This window comes from Schistocerca nitens, chromosome 3 (genome assembly GCF_023898315.1).
Source record: "Schistocerca nitens isolate TAMUIC-IGC-003100 chromosome 3, iqSchNite1.1, whole genome shotgun sequence".
Lineage (NCBI taxonomy): Eukaryota > Metazoa > Arthropoda > Insecta > Orthoptera > Acrididae > Schistocerca > Schistocerca nitens.
This window is the reverse complement of record NC_064616.1, coordinates 746,662,135-746,682,949: the sequence shown is the minus strand read 5'-3', so window position 1 is coordinate 746,682,949 and position 20,815 is coordinate 746,662,135. Positions and strand designations below refer to the sequence as shown.

Below are 20,815 nucleotides of genomic sequence, written 5' to 3'. Positions count from 1 at the left end.
ACAGTTTTAATCTGCCAGGAAGTTTCATATCAGCGCACACTCCGCTGCAGAGTGAAAATCTCATTCTGGAATGGCAATATTGTTTGTTGGTTCTAAGAAAGCCTACGATAGTATAAACAGAGAAGTTTGTGGGAGAAATTTCAGGAATCTGGAATAATGTAGAATATTCCATGACTTTTGTCATAAAAGCAGGAATCAAGCAAGGGGACGGAATATCACCACTTTTGTTCATTGTAATAATAAAGGAAGCACTGGATGCAACAATTGAAGGAGAGGAATAAATATGAATGTACTGGCATTTGCAGACGATGTAACATTTATCGCCGAAAATCTAGATTACCTGAGAATACTGGCAAGAAAGCTATTTCAAAAAGCAAAGGAAACTGGGTTAGAGGGACGTGACGGGGAAACAAAACTTACGAGAGTAGAAAGAAATTACAAGACAAAAAGGCGGTAAACCATACGGATTGATGACCACGTGTTTGAAGAACCAAAAGAATTTAAATATGTGGGAACAGTAATAAATAACAGAAACGACGAGAAACAAGAAATAGAAGCGAAGATAAAAGCGGCATCCAGAGCATCAACCAATTAATGCCTATCAAAATTTTATGAAGAAGAACCAAAATATAGATAAATAAAACTATAATCAGACCAGTATTACTATATGGGACAGAAATATGGAGAATGGATAATAGAGAAAAGTACAAAGAGAGAAAGATAATAGCTTTCGAAAATAAAATCCTGTGGAAGATATTTGGACCAACTTGTGAGGGAGGACAATTGCGAAGAAGAGAGAACAGGGAGCTAAGGGAGGTACCGTATATAATGAAACAAATACTTCTGTGGAAGCCAAGACAAGGAGGTGATCCAGGCGCATCTATAAAAGAGAGAAAGGATCAAGACTGAGAGAAGTGTCTGAGAAAAAACTCGATATACGAAGACCTATAGGCAGATCGAAAACAAGTTCGAGAGACCAGGTGGCAAAGGATCTTCAAATACCTGGTGTAAGGGATGAAAATGCCGAGAATAGAACGCTGTGGAGGAGGTTACTTGACGAGACTAAAAGCTAACTTAATTTTTTGGGACCAGAACAGTAAGAGTAAGTATTTCATTTCAAGGCTTATGCGTATTATGTGTTTAACCCGGCCCACGGTTTTTCGACGGTTCGCACGTAGACCTCATCATGCCATGTTGGCATGTTCATTGGGTATAATATATTTGTTGGCTAACTTTATATAAGCAGATGTACAACGTTTGGCTGAACTAGAAAGCCTTCATTGCTACTGCGATGCCGGCCGGGGTGGCCGAGCGGTTCTAGGCGCTACAGTCTGGAACCAGGCGACCGCTACGGTCGCAGGTTCGAATCCTGCCTCAGGCATGGATGTGTGTGATGTCCTTAGGTTAGTTAGGTTTAAGTAGTTCTAAGTTCTAGGGGACTGATGACCTTAGAAGTGCTCAGAGCCATTTGAACCATTTTTGAGCTACTGTGAAATACGAAAAATTGTTTAAAGAACCTGCATTGTTTCGTGGCATTCGCTTCGATTTTATGTTATACAGTGTCCATGGAGGTCATAATTGGATTACGATGGCTGTCGTTCGTGCCGATAATGACCGCCGATAATGACCTTAGATCTTAGACAGTGCAGCATCCTTAATTGACAGTTTCTCCAGACTCCAGGGCATCCAAAAGAACCACACCCCGGCTATCCCAGAAGACTGTGCACATCACTTTGCCTGCAGACGGCTGTGTCTTGAATTTCTTCTTTGACAAAGAATTCGAATATCGCCATTCTATTTACTGTCTTTTCGATTCCGTCTCGCTGCGGTGACACCACGTCTCGTCTCCGGTGACGATGCTATTCAGAAAATTGTCACCTTCAGATTCAAATTAGTCCAGCAGGCCCCGACAAATTTCCATTCGATGAATTTTTGTTCTTCTGTAAGCATCCGAAGGACCCATCTCAGACAGACTTTGCGACAACCAAGATGTTCTAACATTGTTTCCACGGCATTACAACCGACATTCAGCTTTCCACACAATTCCCTGACCGTTGATCAAGACGCTCCTCATTGCGAGGGTGACAGCTGCGCAGAGTCGTCCGAGCTGTGGCTTGTTATGCACACCCTTTGCACCACCTTGAAAATGCCGTACCAATCGCCTCACATTGCTCACATCTGTTGTATCGCCTCCATACACCTCAGCCGTGAGAAATTCAATCATACATCGCTGTTTTAAACGCGCGTCCATATCATTGTTCATTTTGGACCACTCATGTGCGGGCGCCAACTGCCTGAAACTATCTTTATGTTAATTTTGTGTTTTAGAAGTAACAGTACCTTTCGCATAAAACTACAAATTCTGTTGCAAAACAGAGACATGTAGTAGTACTCTGAGGTACTTCTACGAATGTAGTGCACTGTAACAGTCACTTACAGCGTTCAAAACAACGACAAAAATGGTTCAAATGGATCTGAGCACTATGGGACATAACTTCTAAGGTCATCAGTCCCCTAGAATTTAGAACTGCTTAAACCTAACTAACCTAAGGACATCACACACATCCATTCCCGAGGCAGGATTCGAACCTGCGACCGTAGCGGTCGCGCGGTTCCAGACTGTAGCGCCTAGAACCGCTCGGCCACCCCGGCCGGCTCAAAACAACAGTCGGTGCGGAGATAGTACTGTGTGACTGGAGATTGTGAGGTGTTTTTTTTATATATAGTGATCATATTGAGGAAAGCATCCACAGCGAAAGTAAGTATATCTGAAGTTATTACAACGTAAATTAGCGTTTATACTACTGCCGGTATGAGTGGTTTCCATGAGAAACCACTGTAGCAGTATGTACTTTTGCTATAATTTTTTAAAATTTTAGCCGCATTTTTGCTTCTTATTTAGGACTGTAATTTGTTTTGGGCATTACAAGTTCATGGGAGTTTCGATATATGGGATTTTGTCTGGGAAAAGTGCGAAATTGCTTTCAAATACCTCTCATGAAATCATCCGTGGTTGAAAACTGTAGCTCCATTCGTTCCAAAGTAAAACTACAACTATAGTACAATTGATGGTTTACTTCTTGCCAGTTTCTTCTTGTATTCGTTGTTTAATATGATAATAATGGCTAATTTAGTGAAAATTTTAAAATTATATTTCAAAGTGAAACCACCGCCTTAAAATAATTGATTTTTATTTTTTGCCAATTTCTTCTTGTGTTTGTTGCTTACTACGATGAAGGTCAAATTTGTGAAAATTTTTTAAATTATTTTTTATCTTGCTGGGACTTGAAGAGTTAATCGACATGAAGATATGGATTGCATTTGCATAACAGGCATTTATGACTAGGAGAAACATTTTAAGCCGGCCGGAGTGGCCGTGCAGTTCTAGGCGCTACAGTCTGGAGCCGAGTGACCACCGCTACGGTCGCAGGTTCGAATCCTGCCTCAGGCATGGATGTGTGTGATGTCCTTAGGTTAGTTAGGTTTAATTAGTTCTAAGTTCTAGGCGACTGATGACCTCAGAAGTTAAGTCGCATAGTGCTCAGAGCCATTTGAACCAAACATTTTAAGTAGCAAACATACGCATGTAGATGTCATAAAATCTTTTGCAAAAGCATCTCTATGGAGTACACTGCTCTGTGGATGTAGATATTGGACTCTGGGTAAATGGGAAACGAATCGACTTGAAGCTGCTGAAATATGGATATGTCGGAAAATGACAAGAACGTGCTGGACGGGTACAAAAACCAACGTGGAAGTCTTAACGGAAGTCAATGAAGAGAGAAGATCATTAAAGGAAATGGAAAAGAAAAAATTAAAACTTATTAGATGCGTCATCAGATACAACATTTCCATCATTAAGACTCTTGAAGGGAAAGTGCTGAGAAAGAAAGGAAGAGAACGGTCTAGGAAGATGTATTTGGAAGACATTGAGGGGAGGATAGGATGTGGCATTATATGGAACTAAAACGAACGTCAATGACAGAAGCCATGACCGCGCCACCCCTCCCCCCCCCCCCCCACCACCACTCTTGGATCGATCCTTAGACTCCTCGGTGCGAACAGCTGAACAGATAAGTCCAGTGAGAGTCTAACGCTGTTGAGCAAGCTTAGGCAGCGGCGGCGCCGTGTGGTCCAGTTAGGCGGACAAAGCTGCTCTGAACGGAAACGGGATCACAGCTGAAACTCGAATTCTTGCAAGAACGGAGATAACAGTTTTGATTTCACAGCACACAATTAGCCGTTCCATACAGTGACCCCTGCGCCAGGAAACGGGCGCACAAAAGAGCGCTTCCGGCGCGCCAAGGCCGCTGGCGGACGTGGCGAGGGTGTGTGGTCGGCGGGGCGACCTGCGGCCAGTTCGTGCCTCAGTTCCAACATGAACGCATGAGTCCCGCTGCAGTACACCGCCCAAAATGAGAAGGAAACACTATCTACCCACCATGGTGCACGCTATATCTGTCATCACCGTTCTCAAAATGATGGCTAACGGTAAGTTCGACGCACATTCTAAACTTCGCCGTCTATTTTATTTCTATAATGCACAATTTTTTCTCTAACGAGTTGAATTACTGACGGCGATAGAGCTGCAACTTCACTTCGGAAGCCGATATACTTCTATACGCAGCACGGAAATACCCATCGTGTCCATCTTTTTTTCCATTTATTTTCTTCCATCGTAGCTGGCGTTGATTTCAGTGCAACATATTTTTTCGACACAATCCAATGCGCTATACTTTTAGTCTGTTAATAGCACCTTCCGTCACAAACCTCGGTGCTTACTCCGCACATTCGCAAAAGCTACAACAATCCTTATGGGGGATCGGGTCAGGAAATATTCATCTAGCAACTTGCTGGAAATTCTCGTAGACTCTGATACGTGTGACCAGTACTGACCGTAAAATAGTCACTAGCGTACAAGGAGGGTTGGATTCACCAAACCGCAAAGCCGCTGGCTCTCCGGTGGGTCGACTCTGAGGGAAACGAGACTGCGCGGTAGAAAGAGCTCCACTTGGCACGTGATCTCTGCGAAATAAGGCAATGGCCGCAGCAGACACGTGACTCTGGGGCACGGCGCTCTTCCAGTAATCGCCGGAGTTTCGTTATTGCACTCTTTCTGAAGTTTTTTCCCTAATCTTTCGTAAAGTTGTCATGAGGAGAACTATCCTACAACGAAGCGCTTAATGTACTAATCACCTTCCCGTAATTACAGTTGTTGGACTGCCGTATTTAACTGAGAGTGTGACTGGACCGCCACTTCATCTTCTGTTTATAATCCGACGATATTACTATTAACATAAGTACGACGATCGCAAGAAATAAACGAGGTTTACTAAGACTACATTTCATTGCTTGACAAAAACGAATCGTAGAACAAATCGCAGACGATAAAATAAAATTAATATGCTTGAAACCGTATCATTAATGGTGCTATCTTCTGTCTATCTGAATTAGCTTAATATAATTAAGAAATGCCATTATTTTTTTCTAGAGCGCCGTAATTTTCAAAATTAAAGTATTTGACAATGAAAGCATCGTATTCTGAGAGGGTTTGTATGAACCTATTGTGGGCATTTTAAATGTGAGTAGTGATACCACCATAGCGCACGCCATTGTCGATACATGATCTACTAAGGTCGTTTTATGTTCAGTTTTTCGGATTAAAACTTACGGTATATAAGCTCGTAAACGTGAGGAATCTAAAACTTTCTTGTCATTGCTGAAAGTGTTAATTTGTCGTCCTTTTTAATACAATATATCTACGATTGGCATCCTTGTAATAACCTTCTAAATTGTGATGCCTATTTACTGGCCTGCGTTGCCACTACTGCATAGCGCTTATCACTCCAACAAAAAGCCGTCATTTGGTGTTTCTTTAATTTTAAATGTAGTTGTTATACTGTTTTTCTTCTTTTTCTGCTTTAGCGAGTAACAAGTTAATTTGGAACGTTAATATATATATACATATATTGTGTAAGGATGATACATGACGCCATGTTGCGTAATTTTTCTAATGTCGGCGTCCGCAGCTCGTGGTCGTGCGGCAGCGTTCTCGCTTCCCACGCCCGGGTTTCCGGGTTCAATTCTCGGCGGGATCAGGGATTTTCTCAGCCTCGTGATGACTGGGTGTTGTGTGATGTCCTTAGGTTAGTTAGGTTTAAGTAGTTCTAAGTTCTAGGGGACTGATGACCATAGATGTTAAGTCCCATAGTGCTCAGAGCCATTTGAACCATTTGAACCTAATGTCGGCAGTCATATCACCCATGAATTATTGGTTCTAAACATCCCCGCGGTTTTAAAGTTTGTGTTCTTTTTTAAGAGAGTGGTAGGGAAATTTTTGATTTATTCATTACATCTCAGCGGTGTTGACTGCATAAGCTTAGCATTTTCTGTTTACTGGTTGTATCGAATATTGTTGTGAGTGTGTCAAATGAGCTTCTAATCTCGCGAGTTTCTTGTTACGACTTTAGTACATTGTTTTTGCTATTTCAGCTTCCGAAGATGACTAGAATCACGAACTCAAATATGTATTTGATGTTGTATTTGTAATCTGTACATCACCTTGCTAAGATATTCCTTTTTATAAAAATGATACGTTTAGGTTGAAAAATACTGTTCCTGAGAAACTACTAAGGAGTTTGAGCATTTATATCTTGGCTTTTGGGCGATAGTTTATTATAACCACTCGATAAGGCAAATTCTATTCAGTTTACTGTGCTGTATTATTTCGACAGTTGTCTCCACTTGATTTTTAATTGTTACGTCTGACAAGCATTGCAATACATTAGCAACAGCCGCAGTACTTTTTTGCACAAATAGTTAGTTTGTTTTAATTATTACTAGCTTCTGAGTGGTAGCACACAACAGCAGCTTTCTCCGTGTGCATTAGTGTTTTACTCTCAATTTCTTCGTGTTTCTGTTTTTACCTGAGCTATTCTCGCACGTGCACTGTAGGTTCACAATGTCATAAGCGCCATTTTCCCGCGATTCGAATGTATCAAAAGATCTTGTTCAGTAGTGCGTTAGCAAAGTGCTTAGAGTACTTCGTTTAGTACGTGCTGTCAGTTCTTTAGATAGTTCGGTCTGACTGCCAAAGTTGACAAGAAACTGTATTAGTTGTGAGTCGATATAGTGGGGGTGTGCCACAGTCCGAAAAGAACTGCGCTGGCCATGGTCGACAGGCATTAGGCTGCTTCTCTGGACTGTGGTGGCTCTTGGATCTCTGTGGCAACGACTGCGGAAGCTCAGATGTGTCCGGTGTTGCCTTGGATCCTTGACGCGACAGCGTCTTTCTTGCGCTTCACCTTACAGGTTCGTCTTCACCCGAAATTCAATAGCGGTTAGTGGCTGGGTCGGAAATGTCCAGCCAGGAGACGACTGTGCATAATGGGCACACGGCTATGGATATAGGCCTTTTCACCAGGCGTTAGGGGGTTGACTTGATAAAACGAATGACCCGTCACGAGTGGCTCCATAGTTGTGACTACTGCCGGTATTCCAGAAAGATCTGTACTTCCACAAAGGAAGGAACTGGTCAAATGTTACACACATGATGTAACTCCTATGAAAAATAGCAGTCAGACTGGGAAGGAAGAAAAATGCGGACTTTTTACGCCTGCTGAGATTTCTTACCCGAGGTGCGTAGTAGACGACATTGGCAGCTGTCGAACACACTGAGTGCAATCAACAGCAATTCATCAATGTCAGAATCAATGATGATTTTGACTTTGGTTCTCAGGTAATCATTACGTCCTCCTCTCAACGCCTGGCTTAAGTGGTGAAAATGACTAATTTCTTTAGCGAGGTGGAACCACAGCTCCCGATTTTTAGCATCCTTCCGAGAACTGACAGCGATCTTCTGATTTGGGGCCTGCTGGAAGCATGAAATAGAGGCTCCGTCGAAAATGTGACGATTCAGTACGCAGTTTTCTTGCCCTGTGCTATCACATTTGCAACTGATAGGTCTCTCTAAATAGGTCAGGCATGAATTACACTCATGGAGTTGCTACTCGCATAACGAAGTACGGGTCTCGTGCATATAATTTTTTTTTTTAGGTCAGACAAACCCATTTTCCAGTCACAGTCTTTATTATCCACTAAGTAAGCGCGCACAATATGCCCGTCAGGATTCAGTTCATATTTCTCTGGCGGGTATGTGGTAAAACTAAAATTAATTTAATTGCATAAACCACTTCTTTACCCTATGATCTAGCCGTGTGGTCTATGGCACCTTGCCACGGTTCGCACAGCTGCCCCGTCGGAAGTTCGAGTCCTCCATCGGGCATGGGTGTGTGTGTTGCCATTAGCCTAAGTTAGTTTAAGTAGTAAGCCTATGGACCGATGATGGTCAAATGGTTCTGAGCACTATGGGACTTAACATCTGAGGTCATCAGTCCCCTTGAACTTAGAACTACTTAAACCTACCTAACCTAAGTACATCACACACATCCACGCCCGAGGCAGGATTCGAACCTGCGACCGTAGCGGTCGCGCGGTTCCAGACTGAAGCGCCTAGAACCGGGGACCGATGACCTCAGCAGTTTGGTCCCATAGGAACTTACCACAAATTTCCAAGTTTCACTATGATTCCTCTGTGAATATGGAACACATTCACATATACGCTTAGTGTCGGAAGCGTATTGGTACAATGGTCTGATTGTTAAACATACAATACGTATTGACTGAATGGAACCTACTGTTACATTATACCACCTACGAAATTCGTTCGTTGGAGTGTGATTTGGTGGAAAATTGTTTCGATTATACGTCTCATGTTGCAATGAATGTTGCTACCGCTGTCCCTAGCTCGTACGAGCAAAGCGAAAACTTTAGACTTTGGCTTAATATTCATATACATCTTGGCTAAATAGAGCTCTTTGTCAGAGGGTGTTCCGGGCATAATATTTCAGCCACCCGTTGCCTTTCACTTACAATGTTACTAAAGAATAATAGGCCTCTCTGTAAATCAGCCATCGCGTTATAATTGCCTCCATTTGCTGTCGCCATTGCAAGATTTGTGTAATAACCATTTACTGTCATTACGATTTGCTTGGATCGATCAAGTCGCAATGCATTACCGACGATATCGAATGTATTCGGAAAAATACACTTTAGTTGTCATGTAACATACTTACTAAATCTTTCTAATGGCCGTCAGAATATGAGTCAGGATACTGTCTGGACTGAAAATTTATTGACAGAAAGAATCTAGCACATGACGTCGATGGTGGAACTTTCAAAGAGACAGAAGTAGTTCCGGATGTGCATCAGAAATGTATGATAGGTCCATTTACGTTTGTAATATATGTTAAAGACTTAGCGGACAGTATTATTTGCAGTCTCAGGCTTTTCGAAGATGATGTGGTTATTTGTGAGGAATTGATATCCGAAAAAAAATTTCCTAACATCCAATAGGATCTCGATAAAATATCAACATGGTACACTCCACTGTAGATAAAGCAGATGTCAGGTATCGATTAACTGGTAGGATACAGGAAAAACAGGAGTTTTCGCTACTTAAACAGAAGGTCGTGCTACAAAACGGGAAGCGAACTGAATCTGTGACCGGTTTTGTTTGGATGGTTATGAATAGATCAGTGACACGCGTTATTCCGTTACACGTGTTCCAAGTAATACCCTAAGGCACATTCTGTAACGGTAACAGGCAGTAACTTTACAACATGGTAACGACAGAAATGTCATGTAGTCACTTCCCAGATGTGTTAAAAAAGTGCAAATGCATGGTGGATTGTTTGAACTACAGAATTAACGTCATTTAGCTGCATTATGCTGTTGAGTGTGGTACATTAAAATGATAGGAAATAGCGCCTAATACATTCAGTGGACCGAGAAGTCTGTTGTGGGAGCCCAAATAACGACTAGGACTAATGTTCTATTTGGAGTCTACGAAGTGATTTTCCGTTACCTAGCAACCTTAACATCTGTCAGTCTGGTCATAAACTAGATTTCGGCTACTCGTGCGGTGTGTTAGGGCAAAGAAATAACTGCACATTCAGCCTATTTAGATAAAGCGTATATACAAGGCGGCTCCAGTAACTATTTTATTTATCTGCATGAATTCAAGTGGCTCGATGAGTGTTTGAAGGATAAATATCTCTTTTTCCTCACAGAACATGATGAACCAGTTCAAATGGTTCAGATCACTCTGAGCACTATGGGACTTAACATCTGAGGTTATCAGTCCCCTAGAACTTACAACTACTTAAACATAACTAACCTAAGGACATCACACACATCCATGCCCGATGTAGGATTCGAACCTGCGACCGTAGCGGTCGCGCGGTTCCAGACTGTAGCGCCTAGAACCGCTCGGTCATCCCGATGCACTAGTCAACTGTTAGTTATTGTGTTGTAAACGGTCTATTATGCAGGGTGATTTTTTTTCCGCCATGTACAAACTCTAGGGACTGATCGATGAGAGGATACGGAACAAAAAAGGTCTAATAAAATTGTGTCCGATAATGCTAGAGACCGTTCGTTCAATCATACATTGTTACAGAGACTGTGGTCTGGTATGCGCTGTACCATGCAGCCACAGTTGCAGTATGTGCTGAAAATGGTTCCATGTGCATGCGTGTGCGCGCTGTATCATGTTCTGTCTCACACGTTCGCATCGGTCAGGATGCATCCAACTGTGTCCAAGGCAGCATGAATAAGCTGTTCCAGTGTCTCCACACCTGGAAGAGGCTACGCGCACACGATACTTGTGAGATGGCCCCATAACCAGGAATCGCACGGGTTGAGATCTGTTAAAGGAGCAGGCCATGCAACTGGACCCCCTCGTCCGCGCCATCGAGCAAGGAAGATACGATTCAGATGCGTCCGGGCGTTAACGACGAAGTGGGCTGGAGCACCATCATGTAGCATCCACATAATTGGTTCAAATGGCTCTGAGCACTATGGGACTTAACATCTGAGGTCATCAGTCCCTTAGACTTAGAACTACTTAAACCTAACTAACCTAAGGACATTACACATATCCATGCCAGAGGCAGGATTCGAACCTGCGACCGTAGCAGCAGCGCGGTTCCGGACTGAAGCGCCTAGAACCGCTCGGCCACAGCGGCCGCCCACATAATTCTTCGAATCATCAATTGCACTTCTTAAACAGCAGGGGAGTCAAAGTCACCCACAAGAAACGCCGATAGTTCCGGCCTGTTTGGTGATGTGGAAGGAAGACTGTTCCCAAAATAGGTCGCCAATCATCCCGGCCCACACATTCTGGCTGCACCGATGCTGATGATTCGCTGTCACCATGCCATGAAGATTTGCATACTATCCCACAGATGACTGCTTGTTATGAAAGATGAAGATACCACTCCCTGTAAAGGTGGCCTCATCTGTGAATAGGATGGATGACACAAATCCCGGAACCGTGGTTGCCTGGTGAAGAAACCAGTGGCAAAACTGCTCCCGATGTGGAAGATCTGTCGCTAGTAAGCCCTACACACGCTGTAAGTGATAAGGGTAATAACAATTTCATTGGAGAATGTTCCACACGATCATCTGGCATACCCTGTACGGGCGGGCCAACTGCCTCGTACTGACACGGCGGTCGCCTTCCACAGTGTTGATTACATTTTCCTCCAAGTCTGGTGTCCGAACTACGTTTACGTCCTTCATGATCTCCTGTTTCCTGAAACGACCCTGTCTCAGACAAACAGTGAAACACTGTTGCAAACATTGAATGCTGTGGTTGTTGTTGGCGGCGATAGGTCTCCTGATACAACCTTGCTGTCCGCCGCCAGTTGCCATTTGCCTTTCCGTAAGTAAACACGATGTCGGCAAGGTCTCGATTCGAATACGGAACCACTGTGTGCAACACTGTATCAGATCCACTACAGGGTAAATCAGCAAGAGAAGTGAATGGCACACAACATTACCAGTTACTATGGCAGGAGAGGGCGCTAGGGCATGGGTATGAGGAACGGTAACACCTTCTAGGAGGAAACCGTGCGTACTGTAACTGTGGCTGCATGGTACAGCGTGTATTAGACCGCAGTCTCTGTAACAAAGTATGATTTAATAAGTGGTCACTAGCATACAAATCATGCATTTCCGGACATAAGTTCATTAGACTTTTGTTCCGTATTCTGTCCTCGATCAATCCCTAGAGTTTGTACACAGTGGACAAAATCACCCTGTATTTTTCATCTATTTTTATCACATCGTGTTGCAAAAACATATATTTCTCTTGAGCTCCTAAAACATGAATTTATGCACATAATGAGTTAGTTCAATATATAACTAAAGTTTATTTATTTGCAGTTCAGTTATAATATGTTATCTTGGTTCTAAAATAGACATTAAACAATATACTATGCAACACATACTATCATGAACCATGGACCTTGCCGTTGGTGCCTCAGCTATACAGACAGCCGTACTGTAGGTGCAACCACAATGTAGGGGTAAAAGTTGAGAGACCAGACAAACGTGTGGTTCCTAAAGAGAGGCAGCAGCCTTTTCAGTAGTTGCATGGTCAACTGTCTGGATGATTAACTGATCCGACCTTGTAACATCAACCAAAACGGCCTTGCTGTGCTGTTACTGCGAACGGCTGAAAGCAACGGGAAACTACAACCGTAATTTTTCCCGAGGGCATGCGTCTCAACGGTCCGGTTAAATGACGATGTCATCCTGTTGGGAAAATATTCCGGAGGTAAAATAGTCCCCCATTCGGATCTCCCGGCGGGGAACACTCAGGAGGATGTCGTTGTCAGGAGAAACGAAACTGACGTTCTACGGATCAGAGCTTCGAATGTCAGATCCCTTAATCGGGAAGGTAGGTTAGAAAGTTTAAAAAGGGAAGTAGATAGGTTAAAGTTATATATAGTGGGTGTTAGTGAAGTTATGTGGCAGGAGTAACAGGACTTCTGGTAAGGTGAATACAGGGTTATAAATACAAAATTAAATGGAGGTAATGCGGGAGTAGGTTTAATAATGAATAAAAAAATAGGAGTTTGGGTAAGCTACTGTCAACATCATAGTGAACGCATTATCATAGCGAAGACAGACACGAAGCCTATACCCACCACAGTAGTATAAGTTTATATGCCAACTAGCTCCGCAGATGATGAAGAGAATGAATAAATGTATCAAGAAATAAAAGAAACTATTCACATTATTAAGGGATACAAACATTTAATTGTGATACGGGACTGAAATTTGATAGCAGGAAAAGGAAGAGAAGGGAAATGGTAGGCGAATATGGACTGGGGGAAAGAAATGAAAGAAGGAGCCACCTGGTAGAATTTTTACAGAGCACAATTTAATCATAGTTAACACTTGGTTTAAGAATCGGGAAAGAAGGTTGTATACGTGGAAGAGATGTGGACACACCGGAAGGTTTCACATTGATTATATAATGGTTAGACAAAGATTTCGGGACCAGATTTTAAATTGTAAGACATTTCCAGGGGCAGGTGTGGACTCTGACCACAATTTATTGGTCACGTACTGTAGATTAAAGCTGAAGAAACTGCAAAAACGTAAGAATTTAAAGAGGTAGGACCTGGTTAAACTGAAAGAACCGGAGATTGTAGACAATTTCACAGGGAGCATTAGGGAATGATTGACAAGAACAGGGGAAGGGAATACAGTAGAAAAAGAATGAGTAGCTTTGAGAGATGAAATAGTGAAGGCAGCAGAGAATCAAATACGTAAAAACACAAATTCTGGTAGAAATCCTTAGATAACGTAGGAGATACTGAAGTTAACTGATGAAGCTAGAAAATATGAAAATGCAGTAAATGAAGCAAGCAAAAGAGAATACAAACGTCTAAAAATGAGACTGACAGGAAGTGCAAAATGACTAAGCAGGAAAGGCTAGAGGACAAATGCAAGGAATTGGAAGCATATATCGCTAGTGGAAAGATAGATGCCGCCTACAGGAGAATGAAAGAGGCCTTTTGACAAAAGAGAACCACCTGAATGAATACCAAGAGGTCAGATGGAAAACAAGCCCTAGGTAAAGATGGGAAAGCAGAAAGGTGGAAGGAGTATGTAGAGGGTCTATACAAGGGAGATGTACTTGAGGGCAATATTATGGTAATGGAAGAGGACGCAGGTAAAGAAGAGATGGAAGATATGATACTTCATGAACAATTTGACACAGCACTCAAAGACTTAAGTCGAAAGAAGCCCCCGGGAGTAGACACTATTCCCTTAGAACTACTGATAGCCTCGGCAGGTCTGCGCGGAGTGACCGCGCGCTTCGAGGCGCCATGTCACAGAAGGCGCAGCCCCTCCCTCGGGCATGAGTGTGTGTGTTGTTCTTAGCATATACTAGTATAAGTGGTGTATAAGTTTAGGGACCGACGACCTCAACAGTTTGGTCCCTTAGGAATTCACACACACACACACACACACACACACACACAGCCTTGGGAGAGCCATCTATGACAAAACTCTTCCATCTGGTGAGCAAGATGTATGAGGCAGGCGAAATACCCTCAAACTTCAAGAAGAATATATTAATTCCAGTTCCAAAGAAAGCAAGTGCTGACAGGTGAGAAAATTACCGAACTGTCAGTTAAATAAGTCACGGTTGCAAAATACTAACAGTAATTCTTTGCAGAAGAATGGAAAAACTGGTAGAAGCCGACCTAGAGAAGATCAAATAGGATTCCGGAAAAATGTAGGAACACGCGAGGCAATACTAACTCTACGACTTCTCATAGAAGATAGGTTAAGGAAAGCAAAGTTTCGTTAATAGCATTTGTAGACTTAGAGAAAGCTTTAGACAATATTGGCTGGAATACTCTCTTTCAAATTCTAAAGGTGGAAGGAGCAAAATACATGGAGCGAAAGGCTATTTACAATTTGTACAGAAACCAGATGGCAGTTATAAGAGTCGAGGGGCCTCAAAGGGAAAGTGACGAGGTACGAGTGAGACAGGGTTGTAGTCTATCCCCGATGCTATTCAATCTGTATGTTGAGCAAGCAGTAAAGCAAACAAAAAGAAAATTTGGAGTAGGAATTAAAGTCCAGGGAGAAGAAATAAAAACTTTGAGGTTTGTTGATGATAATGTAATTCTCTCAGAGACAGCACGGGACTTGGAAGAGCACTTGAACGGAACGGACAATTTCTTAAAATGGAAGGATATAAGACGAACATCAACAAAGCATACCGAGGATAATGGAACGTAGTCGAATTAAATAAGGTAATGCTGAGGGCATTAGATTAGGAAATGAACACTTAAAGTGGTAGATTAGTTTTGCTATTCGGGCAACAAACTAACTGATGATGGTCGAAGTAGAGAGGATATAAAACTTAGACCGACAATGGTAAGAAAAGTGTTTCTGAAGAGGCGGAATTTGTTAACACAGAGTATAGATTAAAGTGACAGGAAGTCTTTTCTGAAAGTATTTGCACGGAGTGTAGGCATGTATGGAAGTGAAACATGGACGATAAACAGTTTAGACCAGAAGAGAATAGAAGTTGGTGAAATGTGGTGTCACAGAAGAATGCAAAGGATTAGGTGGGTAGATCACGTAACTAATGAGGAGGTACTGAGTAGAACGGGGGAGAAAAGAAATTTGTGACACAACCTGACCAGAAGAATGGATCGGTTGGCAGGACACATTCTAAGGCATCAAGGGATCACTAATTTAGTACTGGAGGGAAGCGTGAGGGGTAAAAATCGTAGAAGGAGACCAAGAGATGAATACACTAAGTAGATTCAGAAGGATGTAGATTGCAGTAGCTACTCGGACATGAAGAGGCTTGCACAGGATAGAGTAGCATGTAGAGCTGCATCAAACCACTCTTCGGACTGAAGACCACAACAACAATAACATTTGAATAAAATTTAAGCTGTCTTACTATGTTTTATCATTATGCTTTTTACAAAGAAAATTAAAATAGGTAGGAGGGAAAGAAAAGCGAAAACGTGAAAAAAAGGAAGAGAGAGAGAGAGAGAGGAGAGAAGAATGATTGAAAGAAGAAAAGGAATATGTTTACTTACTGCAGTTTGGCCCTTTAGTGAAATTTGTGACTCGATTAAGGGTTTCTTGATAGGGAGGACGCAGCATGTTATCTTCGATATTAATTTCAGTCGTGCCCCAGGAAAGTGCTTTGGGACTTTTGCTGTTCATGTTTATTATTGACCTTGCAGATAATGTTAATAGTAACCTCTAATTTTTCAGATATAATGTAGTTATCTGTAATGAAGTACTGCTTGGAAAAAAACTGCACAAATGTTCAGTCAGATCTTGACTAGAATTCGACGTGGTGCAAAGATTGGCAATTTGCTTTAAATGTTCAGAAATGTAAAATTTTTCATTTCACAAAACGAATAAGGTAGTATCCTATATCTGCTAAACTCATACAAATACTTCGGTGTAGCAATTTATAGGGATAAGAAATGGAACGACGATATAGGGTCAGTCGTAGGTAAAATAGATGGCAGACTTCGGTTCATTGGTAGAATACTGTACTACCAAATAGGATTTACAGGAAATATTGAAACTATAAAAAGAAAGGCAGTACGAATGGTCTCAGGTATGTTTGACCCACTGGAGAGCGTCACGGAGGTGCTGAAAGAACTGAAGTGGAAGACGCTTGTAGATGACGCAGACCATACCGTGAAAGTTTACTTAGAAAATTTCAATAAACAACTTCAAGTGATGAATTTAGGAATATGCTACAACCCACTACGTATAGCTTCCATAAGTATCACGAAGATAAGATTAAACCAATTACAGCGCCCACAGTGGCGTTTACGCAATCATTCTTCCAGTACTCCGTAAGTGAAAGGAATGGGAGGCCGGTCGGACTGGCCGTGCGGTTCTAGGCGCTACAGTCTGGAGCCGAGCGACCGCTACGGTCGCAGGTTCGAATCCTGCCTCGGGCATGGATGTGTGTGATGTCCTTAGGTTAGTTAGGTTTAATTAGTTCTAAGTTCTAGGCGACTGATGACCTCAGAAGTTAAGTCGCATAGTGCTCAGAGCCATTTGAACCATTTTTTGAATGGAATGGGAAGAAGCCTTAATAACTTACACAATGAGATGTTCCCTCTGTGAAAATCGTCAAAGTGGTTTACAGAGTATAGATGCTGTTGTAGATATAGATTTAGATCTGACATTTCCTAATTTTTAATAAGCTTCCTGAGTTGTGAATGCTCTTGCCTGTTGATTTCACAGTGCTTTCGCTGGCATGTCTGTCTTGGAATTTGATTTCAGAGTTCTTCATACCTAGTATTTTCGTGTCTTCTCTAATATTGTCGAAGAAACATAGCCAGGTCTTCCGATAGGTCTTCATCATTGAGGGTGTAGTGTACACTTTTAGTGAATTAGCTTTTCTTCCAGAGATCAAAGTGTGTGTTCACTTCTAAGAAGTCTCTTAGTTTTAATTTTGGATATCATGTCTGGCCCTCCACATAAATCACAGTTTTCTGTGTTTGTCAGTTTCCTCCATTCTGCTGTCATTTTGTTTTGCATTCTTCCAAGTATCTTTCTCAAAATTTTCGTTCTAAAACTTTTTAGTTTCATCACTGCATACTTTGTTGACGTCCACTGGTGTTTGTTAGGACAGGTATGATGGGTGTTTATACATGTCTATATTTGCCTTTTATTGTGTCTAACAGTGCGAAATAACACCTGCTTTTTGTATTCTGTCATTAATTTCTACTTTGACATAGCCGTCTGCAGTAAACATGATTCCAATATAAGGGATCTGATTTACTTTTTCTGTTTTTTTGTGCACTAAATTTATGATATGTGCGGCATTCGTTTGCTATGAGACGACAGAGTATTTGGTTTTATTATCAAACATTTAGAAACCTGTTCCAAATGGCTATCGTTTAATATTATTTTGAGTGAATTGATTTCTTACTCATTTTCTCCTCAGATTATTGTATCATCTAAACAAGCCAGTATATTAAATGTATGTTTTAGTTTTGTTCCAAAAGGTGATGTATTCGTTTTCCTGTTGATCTGATCTGTAAAGAGGTTTAAAAATAAGTGACCCAACATCTCCTTTTTTGGTCCCAGAAGCAACAAAAAATGTTTCCGAGAAATTGTTTTGTCTGTTAACTCTAAAATCGGTGGTTTCAGTGCACATTTTTAAGAACTGTATTAATTTGTCAGCAATTCAAAATACATCGATAGGTTTTGTTGAAAGTATCAAATTCTTCCTTAAAATCTATTTAAAAAATAATCACATCCTGAGCGAATTCTAATTTATTTTCAAGTAAAATCTGTAAAATAAATTTTTTTCCAATGTTGATCTATCCTTTCTAAAATTAGCTTGTACATCATCAAGAATTTCTTTCAGATGTGGTTGTAGTATTGATAAAATTATCTCTGCAAATATTAGGAATCGAGTAATGACATACCCCCTGAAGTTGGTGAAACTAGAGGGATCTCCTTTATCATATACTGAATGAATTGAAATATCTTTAGAGTCTTTTGGAATTTGCTCTTTTTTGCAACTATTGATATTCAGATTATGTAGTTTTCTAATGGTTGGCGGATTGCTTACTTTCTAATTATCAACTGGCACTAAGTAACTGTCAGCTCCCTTATATATTTCCGACTTCTGCATACTTTCTTTCTCTTCTTGTTCAGTTAGTATTTTGGCAGTCTGTAAATCTATATTACTCTTGTCTATGATAATATTACCATTGTTATTATTTAACAGTTCTTCAAAATAATATTTCCATTTGTCTGTCATGTGTTTTCATTCTGTTGACAGATTCTCGTCTGTAGCTTCCGTGTTATTTCAGCAGTTCTTTTTTATTCAGTTGGTTTTGTACAGCTCAAGAAAACCTCTGGTGTATGTCCTCTTACCTTTTTCTCTTTTGTTCAAATTTTCCTTGGCTGGTTCTCTCATTTTCTTTCTTGTTATAGAGTGACAATTTTCTTGGAGTTATCTCTTGTTGAATCTTTTAAGTATTTCTGTTCATTTCCAATTGTAGTAACTGAAGAGATATTTGCAGAGCAATTTGTGCAACCTTTATTTATAAAATCCTCTACGAATTCCTGATATATTATGAGATCTAGGAGTTAAGATGTATTTGGGTTTGTGTGCGTGTTTTGCCTCTGCTTTTTACATAATGACACATGAACATTTTAGTTAAGAAGAAGTTTGAGTGACAGTCTACTCCTGACAAAAGCTATGCTTGTTTTGTGATTTCTCTGGAATATATGATCAATTTCATTTTGTGTAACGGTCCCTGACTTCAGCCGTCGCACGGACGCCAAAATGGAAAATATTGAAATAAACGATATCGGAATTGAAAAACAACTGCTATCACTTAGTAGCGGAAAAGCATCCGGACCAGACGAGATACCCGTAAGATTCTACAGTGATTATGCTAAAGAACTTGCCCCCTTTCTATCAGCAATTTATCGTAGATCTCTGGAAGAACGTAAAGTACCTAGCGACTGGAAGAAAGCGCAGGTCGTTCCCATTTTCAAGAAGGGTCATAAATCAGATGCGAATAATTATAGGCCTATTTCGCTTACGTCAATCTGTTGTAGAATAATGGAACATGTTTTATGTTCTCGTATTATGACGTTCTTAGATAATACAAATCTCCTTCATCATAACCAACATGGATTCCGCAAACAGAGATCATGTGAAACTCAGCTCGCCCTATTTGTCCAAGAAATTCACAGTGCCGTAGACACTGGCGAGCAGATTGATGCCGTATTCCTGGACTTCAGGAAGGCATTTGATACGGTTCCGCACTTACGTTTAGTGAAAAAAATACGAGCTTACGGAATATCGGACCAGGTTTGTGATTGGATTCAGGATTTCCTAGAAGAAAGAACACAACATGTCATTCTTAACGGTTCAAAATCTGCAGATGTAGAGGTAATTTCGGGAGTACCGCAAGGAAGCGTGATAGGACCTTTATTGTTTACAATATACATAAATGACTTAGTTGACAACATCGGTAGCTCCGTGAGGCTATTTGCAGATGACACGGTTGTCTACAAGAAAGTAGCAACATCAGAAGACTCGTACGTACTCCAGGAAGACCTGCAGAGGATTAATGAATGGTGCGACAGCTGGCAGCTTTCCCTAAACGTAGATAAATGTAATATAATGCGCATACATAGGGGCAGAAATCCATTCCAGTACGATTATGCCATAGGTGGTAAATCATTGGAAGCGGTAACGACCGTAAAATACTTAGGAGTTACTATCCGGAGCGATCTGAAGTGGAATGATCACATAAAACAAATAGTGGGAAAAGCAGGCGCCAGGTTGAGATTCATAGGAAGAATTCTAAGAAAATGTGACTCATCGACGAAAGAAGTAGCTTACAAAACGCTTGTTCGTCCGATTCTTGAGTATTGCTCATCAGTATGGGACCCTTACCAGGTTGGATTAATAGAAGAGATAGACATGATCCAGCGAAAAGCAGCGCGATTCGTCATGGGGACATTTAGTCAGCGCGAGAGCGTTACGGAGATGCTGAACAAGCTCCAGTGGCGGACACTTCAAGAAAGGCGTTACGCAATACGGAGAGGTTTATTATCGAAATTACGAGAGAGCACATTCCGGGAAGAGATGGGCAACATATTACTACCGCCCACATATATCTCGCGTAATGATCACAACGAAAAGATCCGAGAAATTAGAGCAAATACGGAGACTTACAAGCAGTCGTTCTTCCCACGCACAATTCGTGAATGGAACAGGGAAGGGGGGATCAGATAGTGGTACAATAAGTACCCTCCGCCACACACCGTAAGGTGGCTCGCGGAGTATAGATGTAGATGTAGATGTAATGCTATCTGCAGACACCCATGTAAGTTCGTGTATGTTTGTGTGGGGAAT

At 41.4% G+C, this 20,815-nt stretch overlaps 1 protein-coding gene across 1 annotated transcript in view; it reads left to right on the top strand.

Moving 5' to 3' along the window:
• Window positions 1–4,364: 4,364 nt before the first annotated feature.
• LOC126248733 (uncharacterized) overlaps window positions 4,365–20,815 on the top strand; it is a 172,966-nt gene continuing 156,515 nt past the window's right edge. The window contains exon 1 of the mRNA XM_049950052.1: window positions 4,365–4,491. Coding sequence (XP_049806009.1) covers window positions 4,416–4,491 — 76 coding nt within the window. The 5' untranslated portion in view covers window positions 4,365–4,415. The remainder of the gene's footprint in view (window positions 4,492–20,815) is intronic.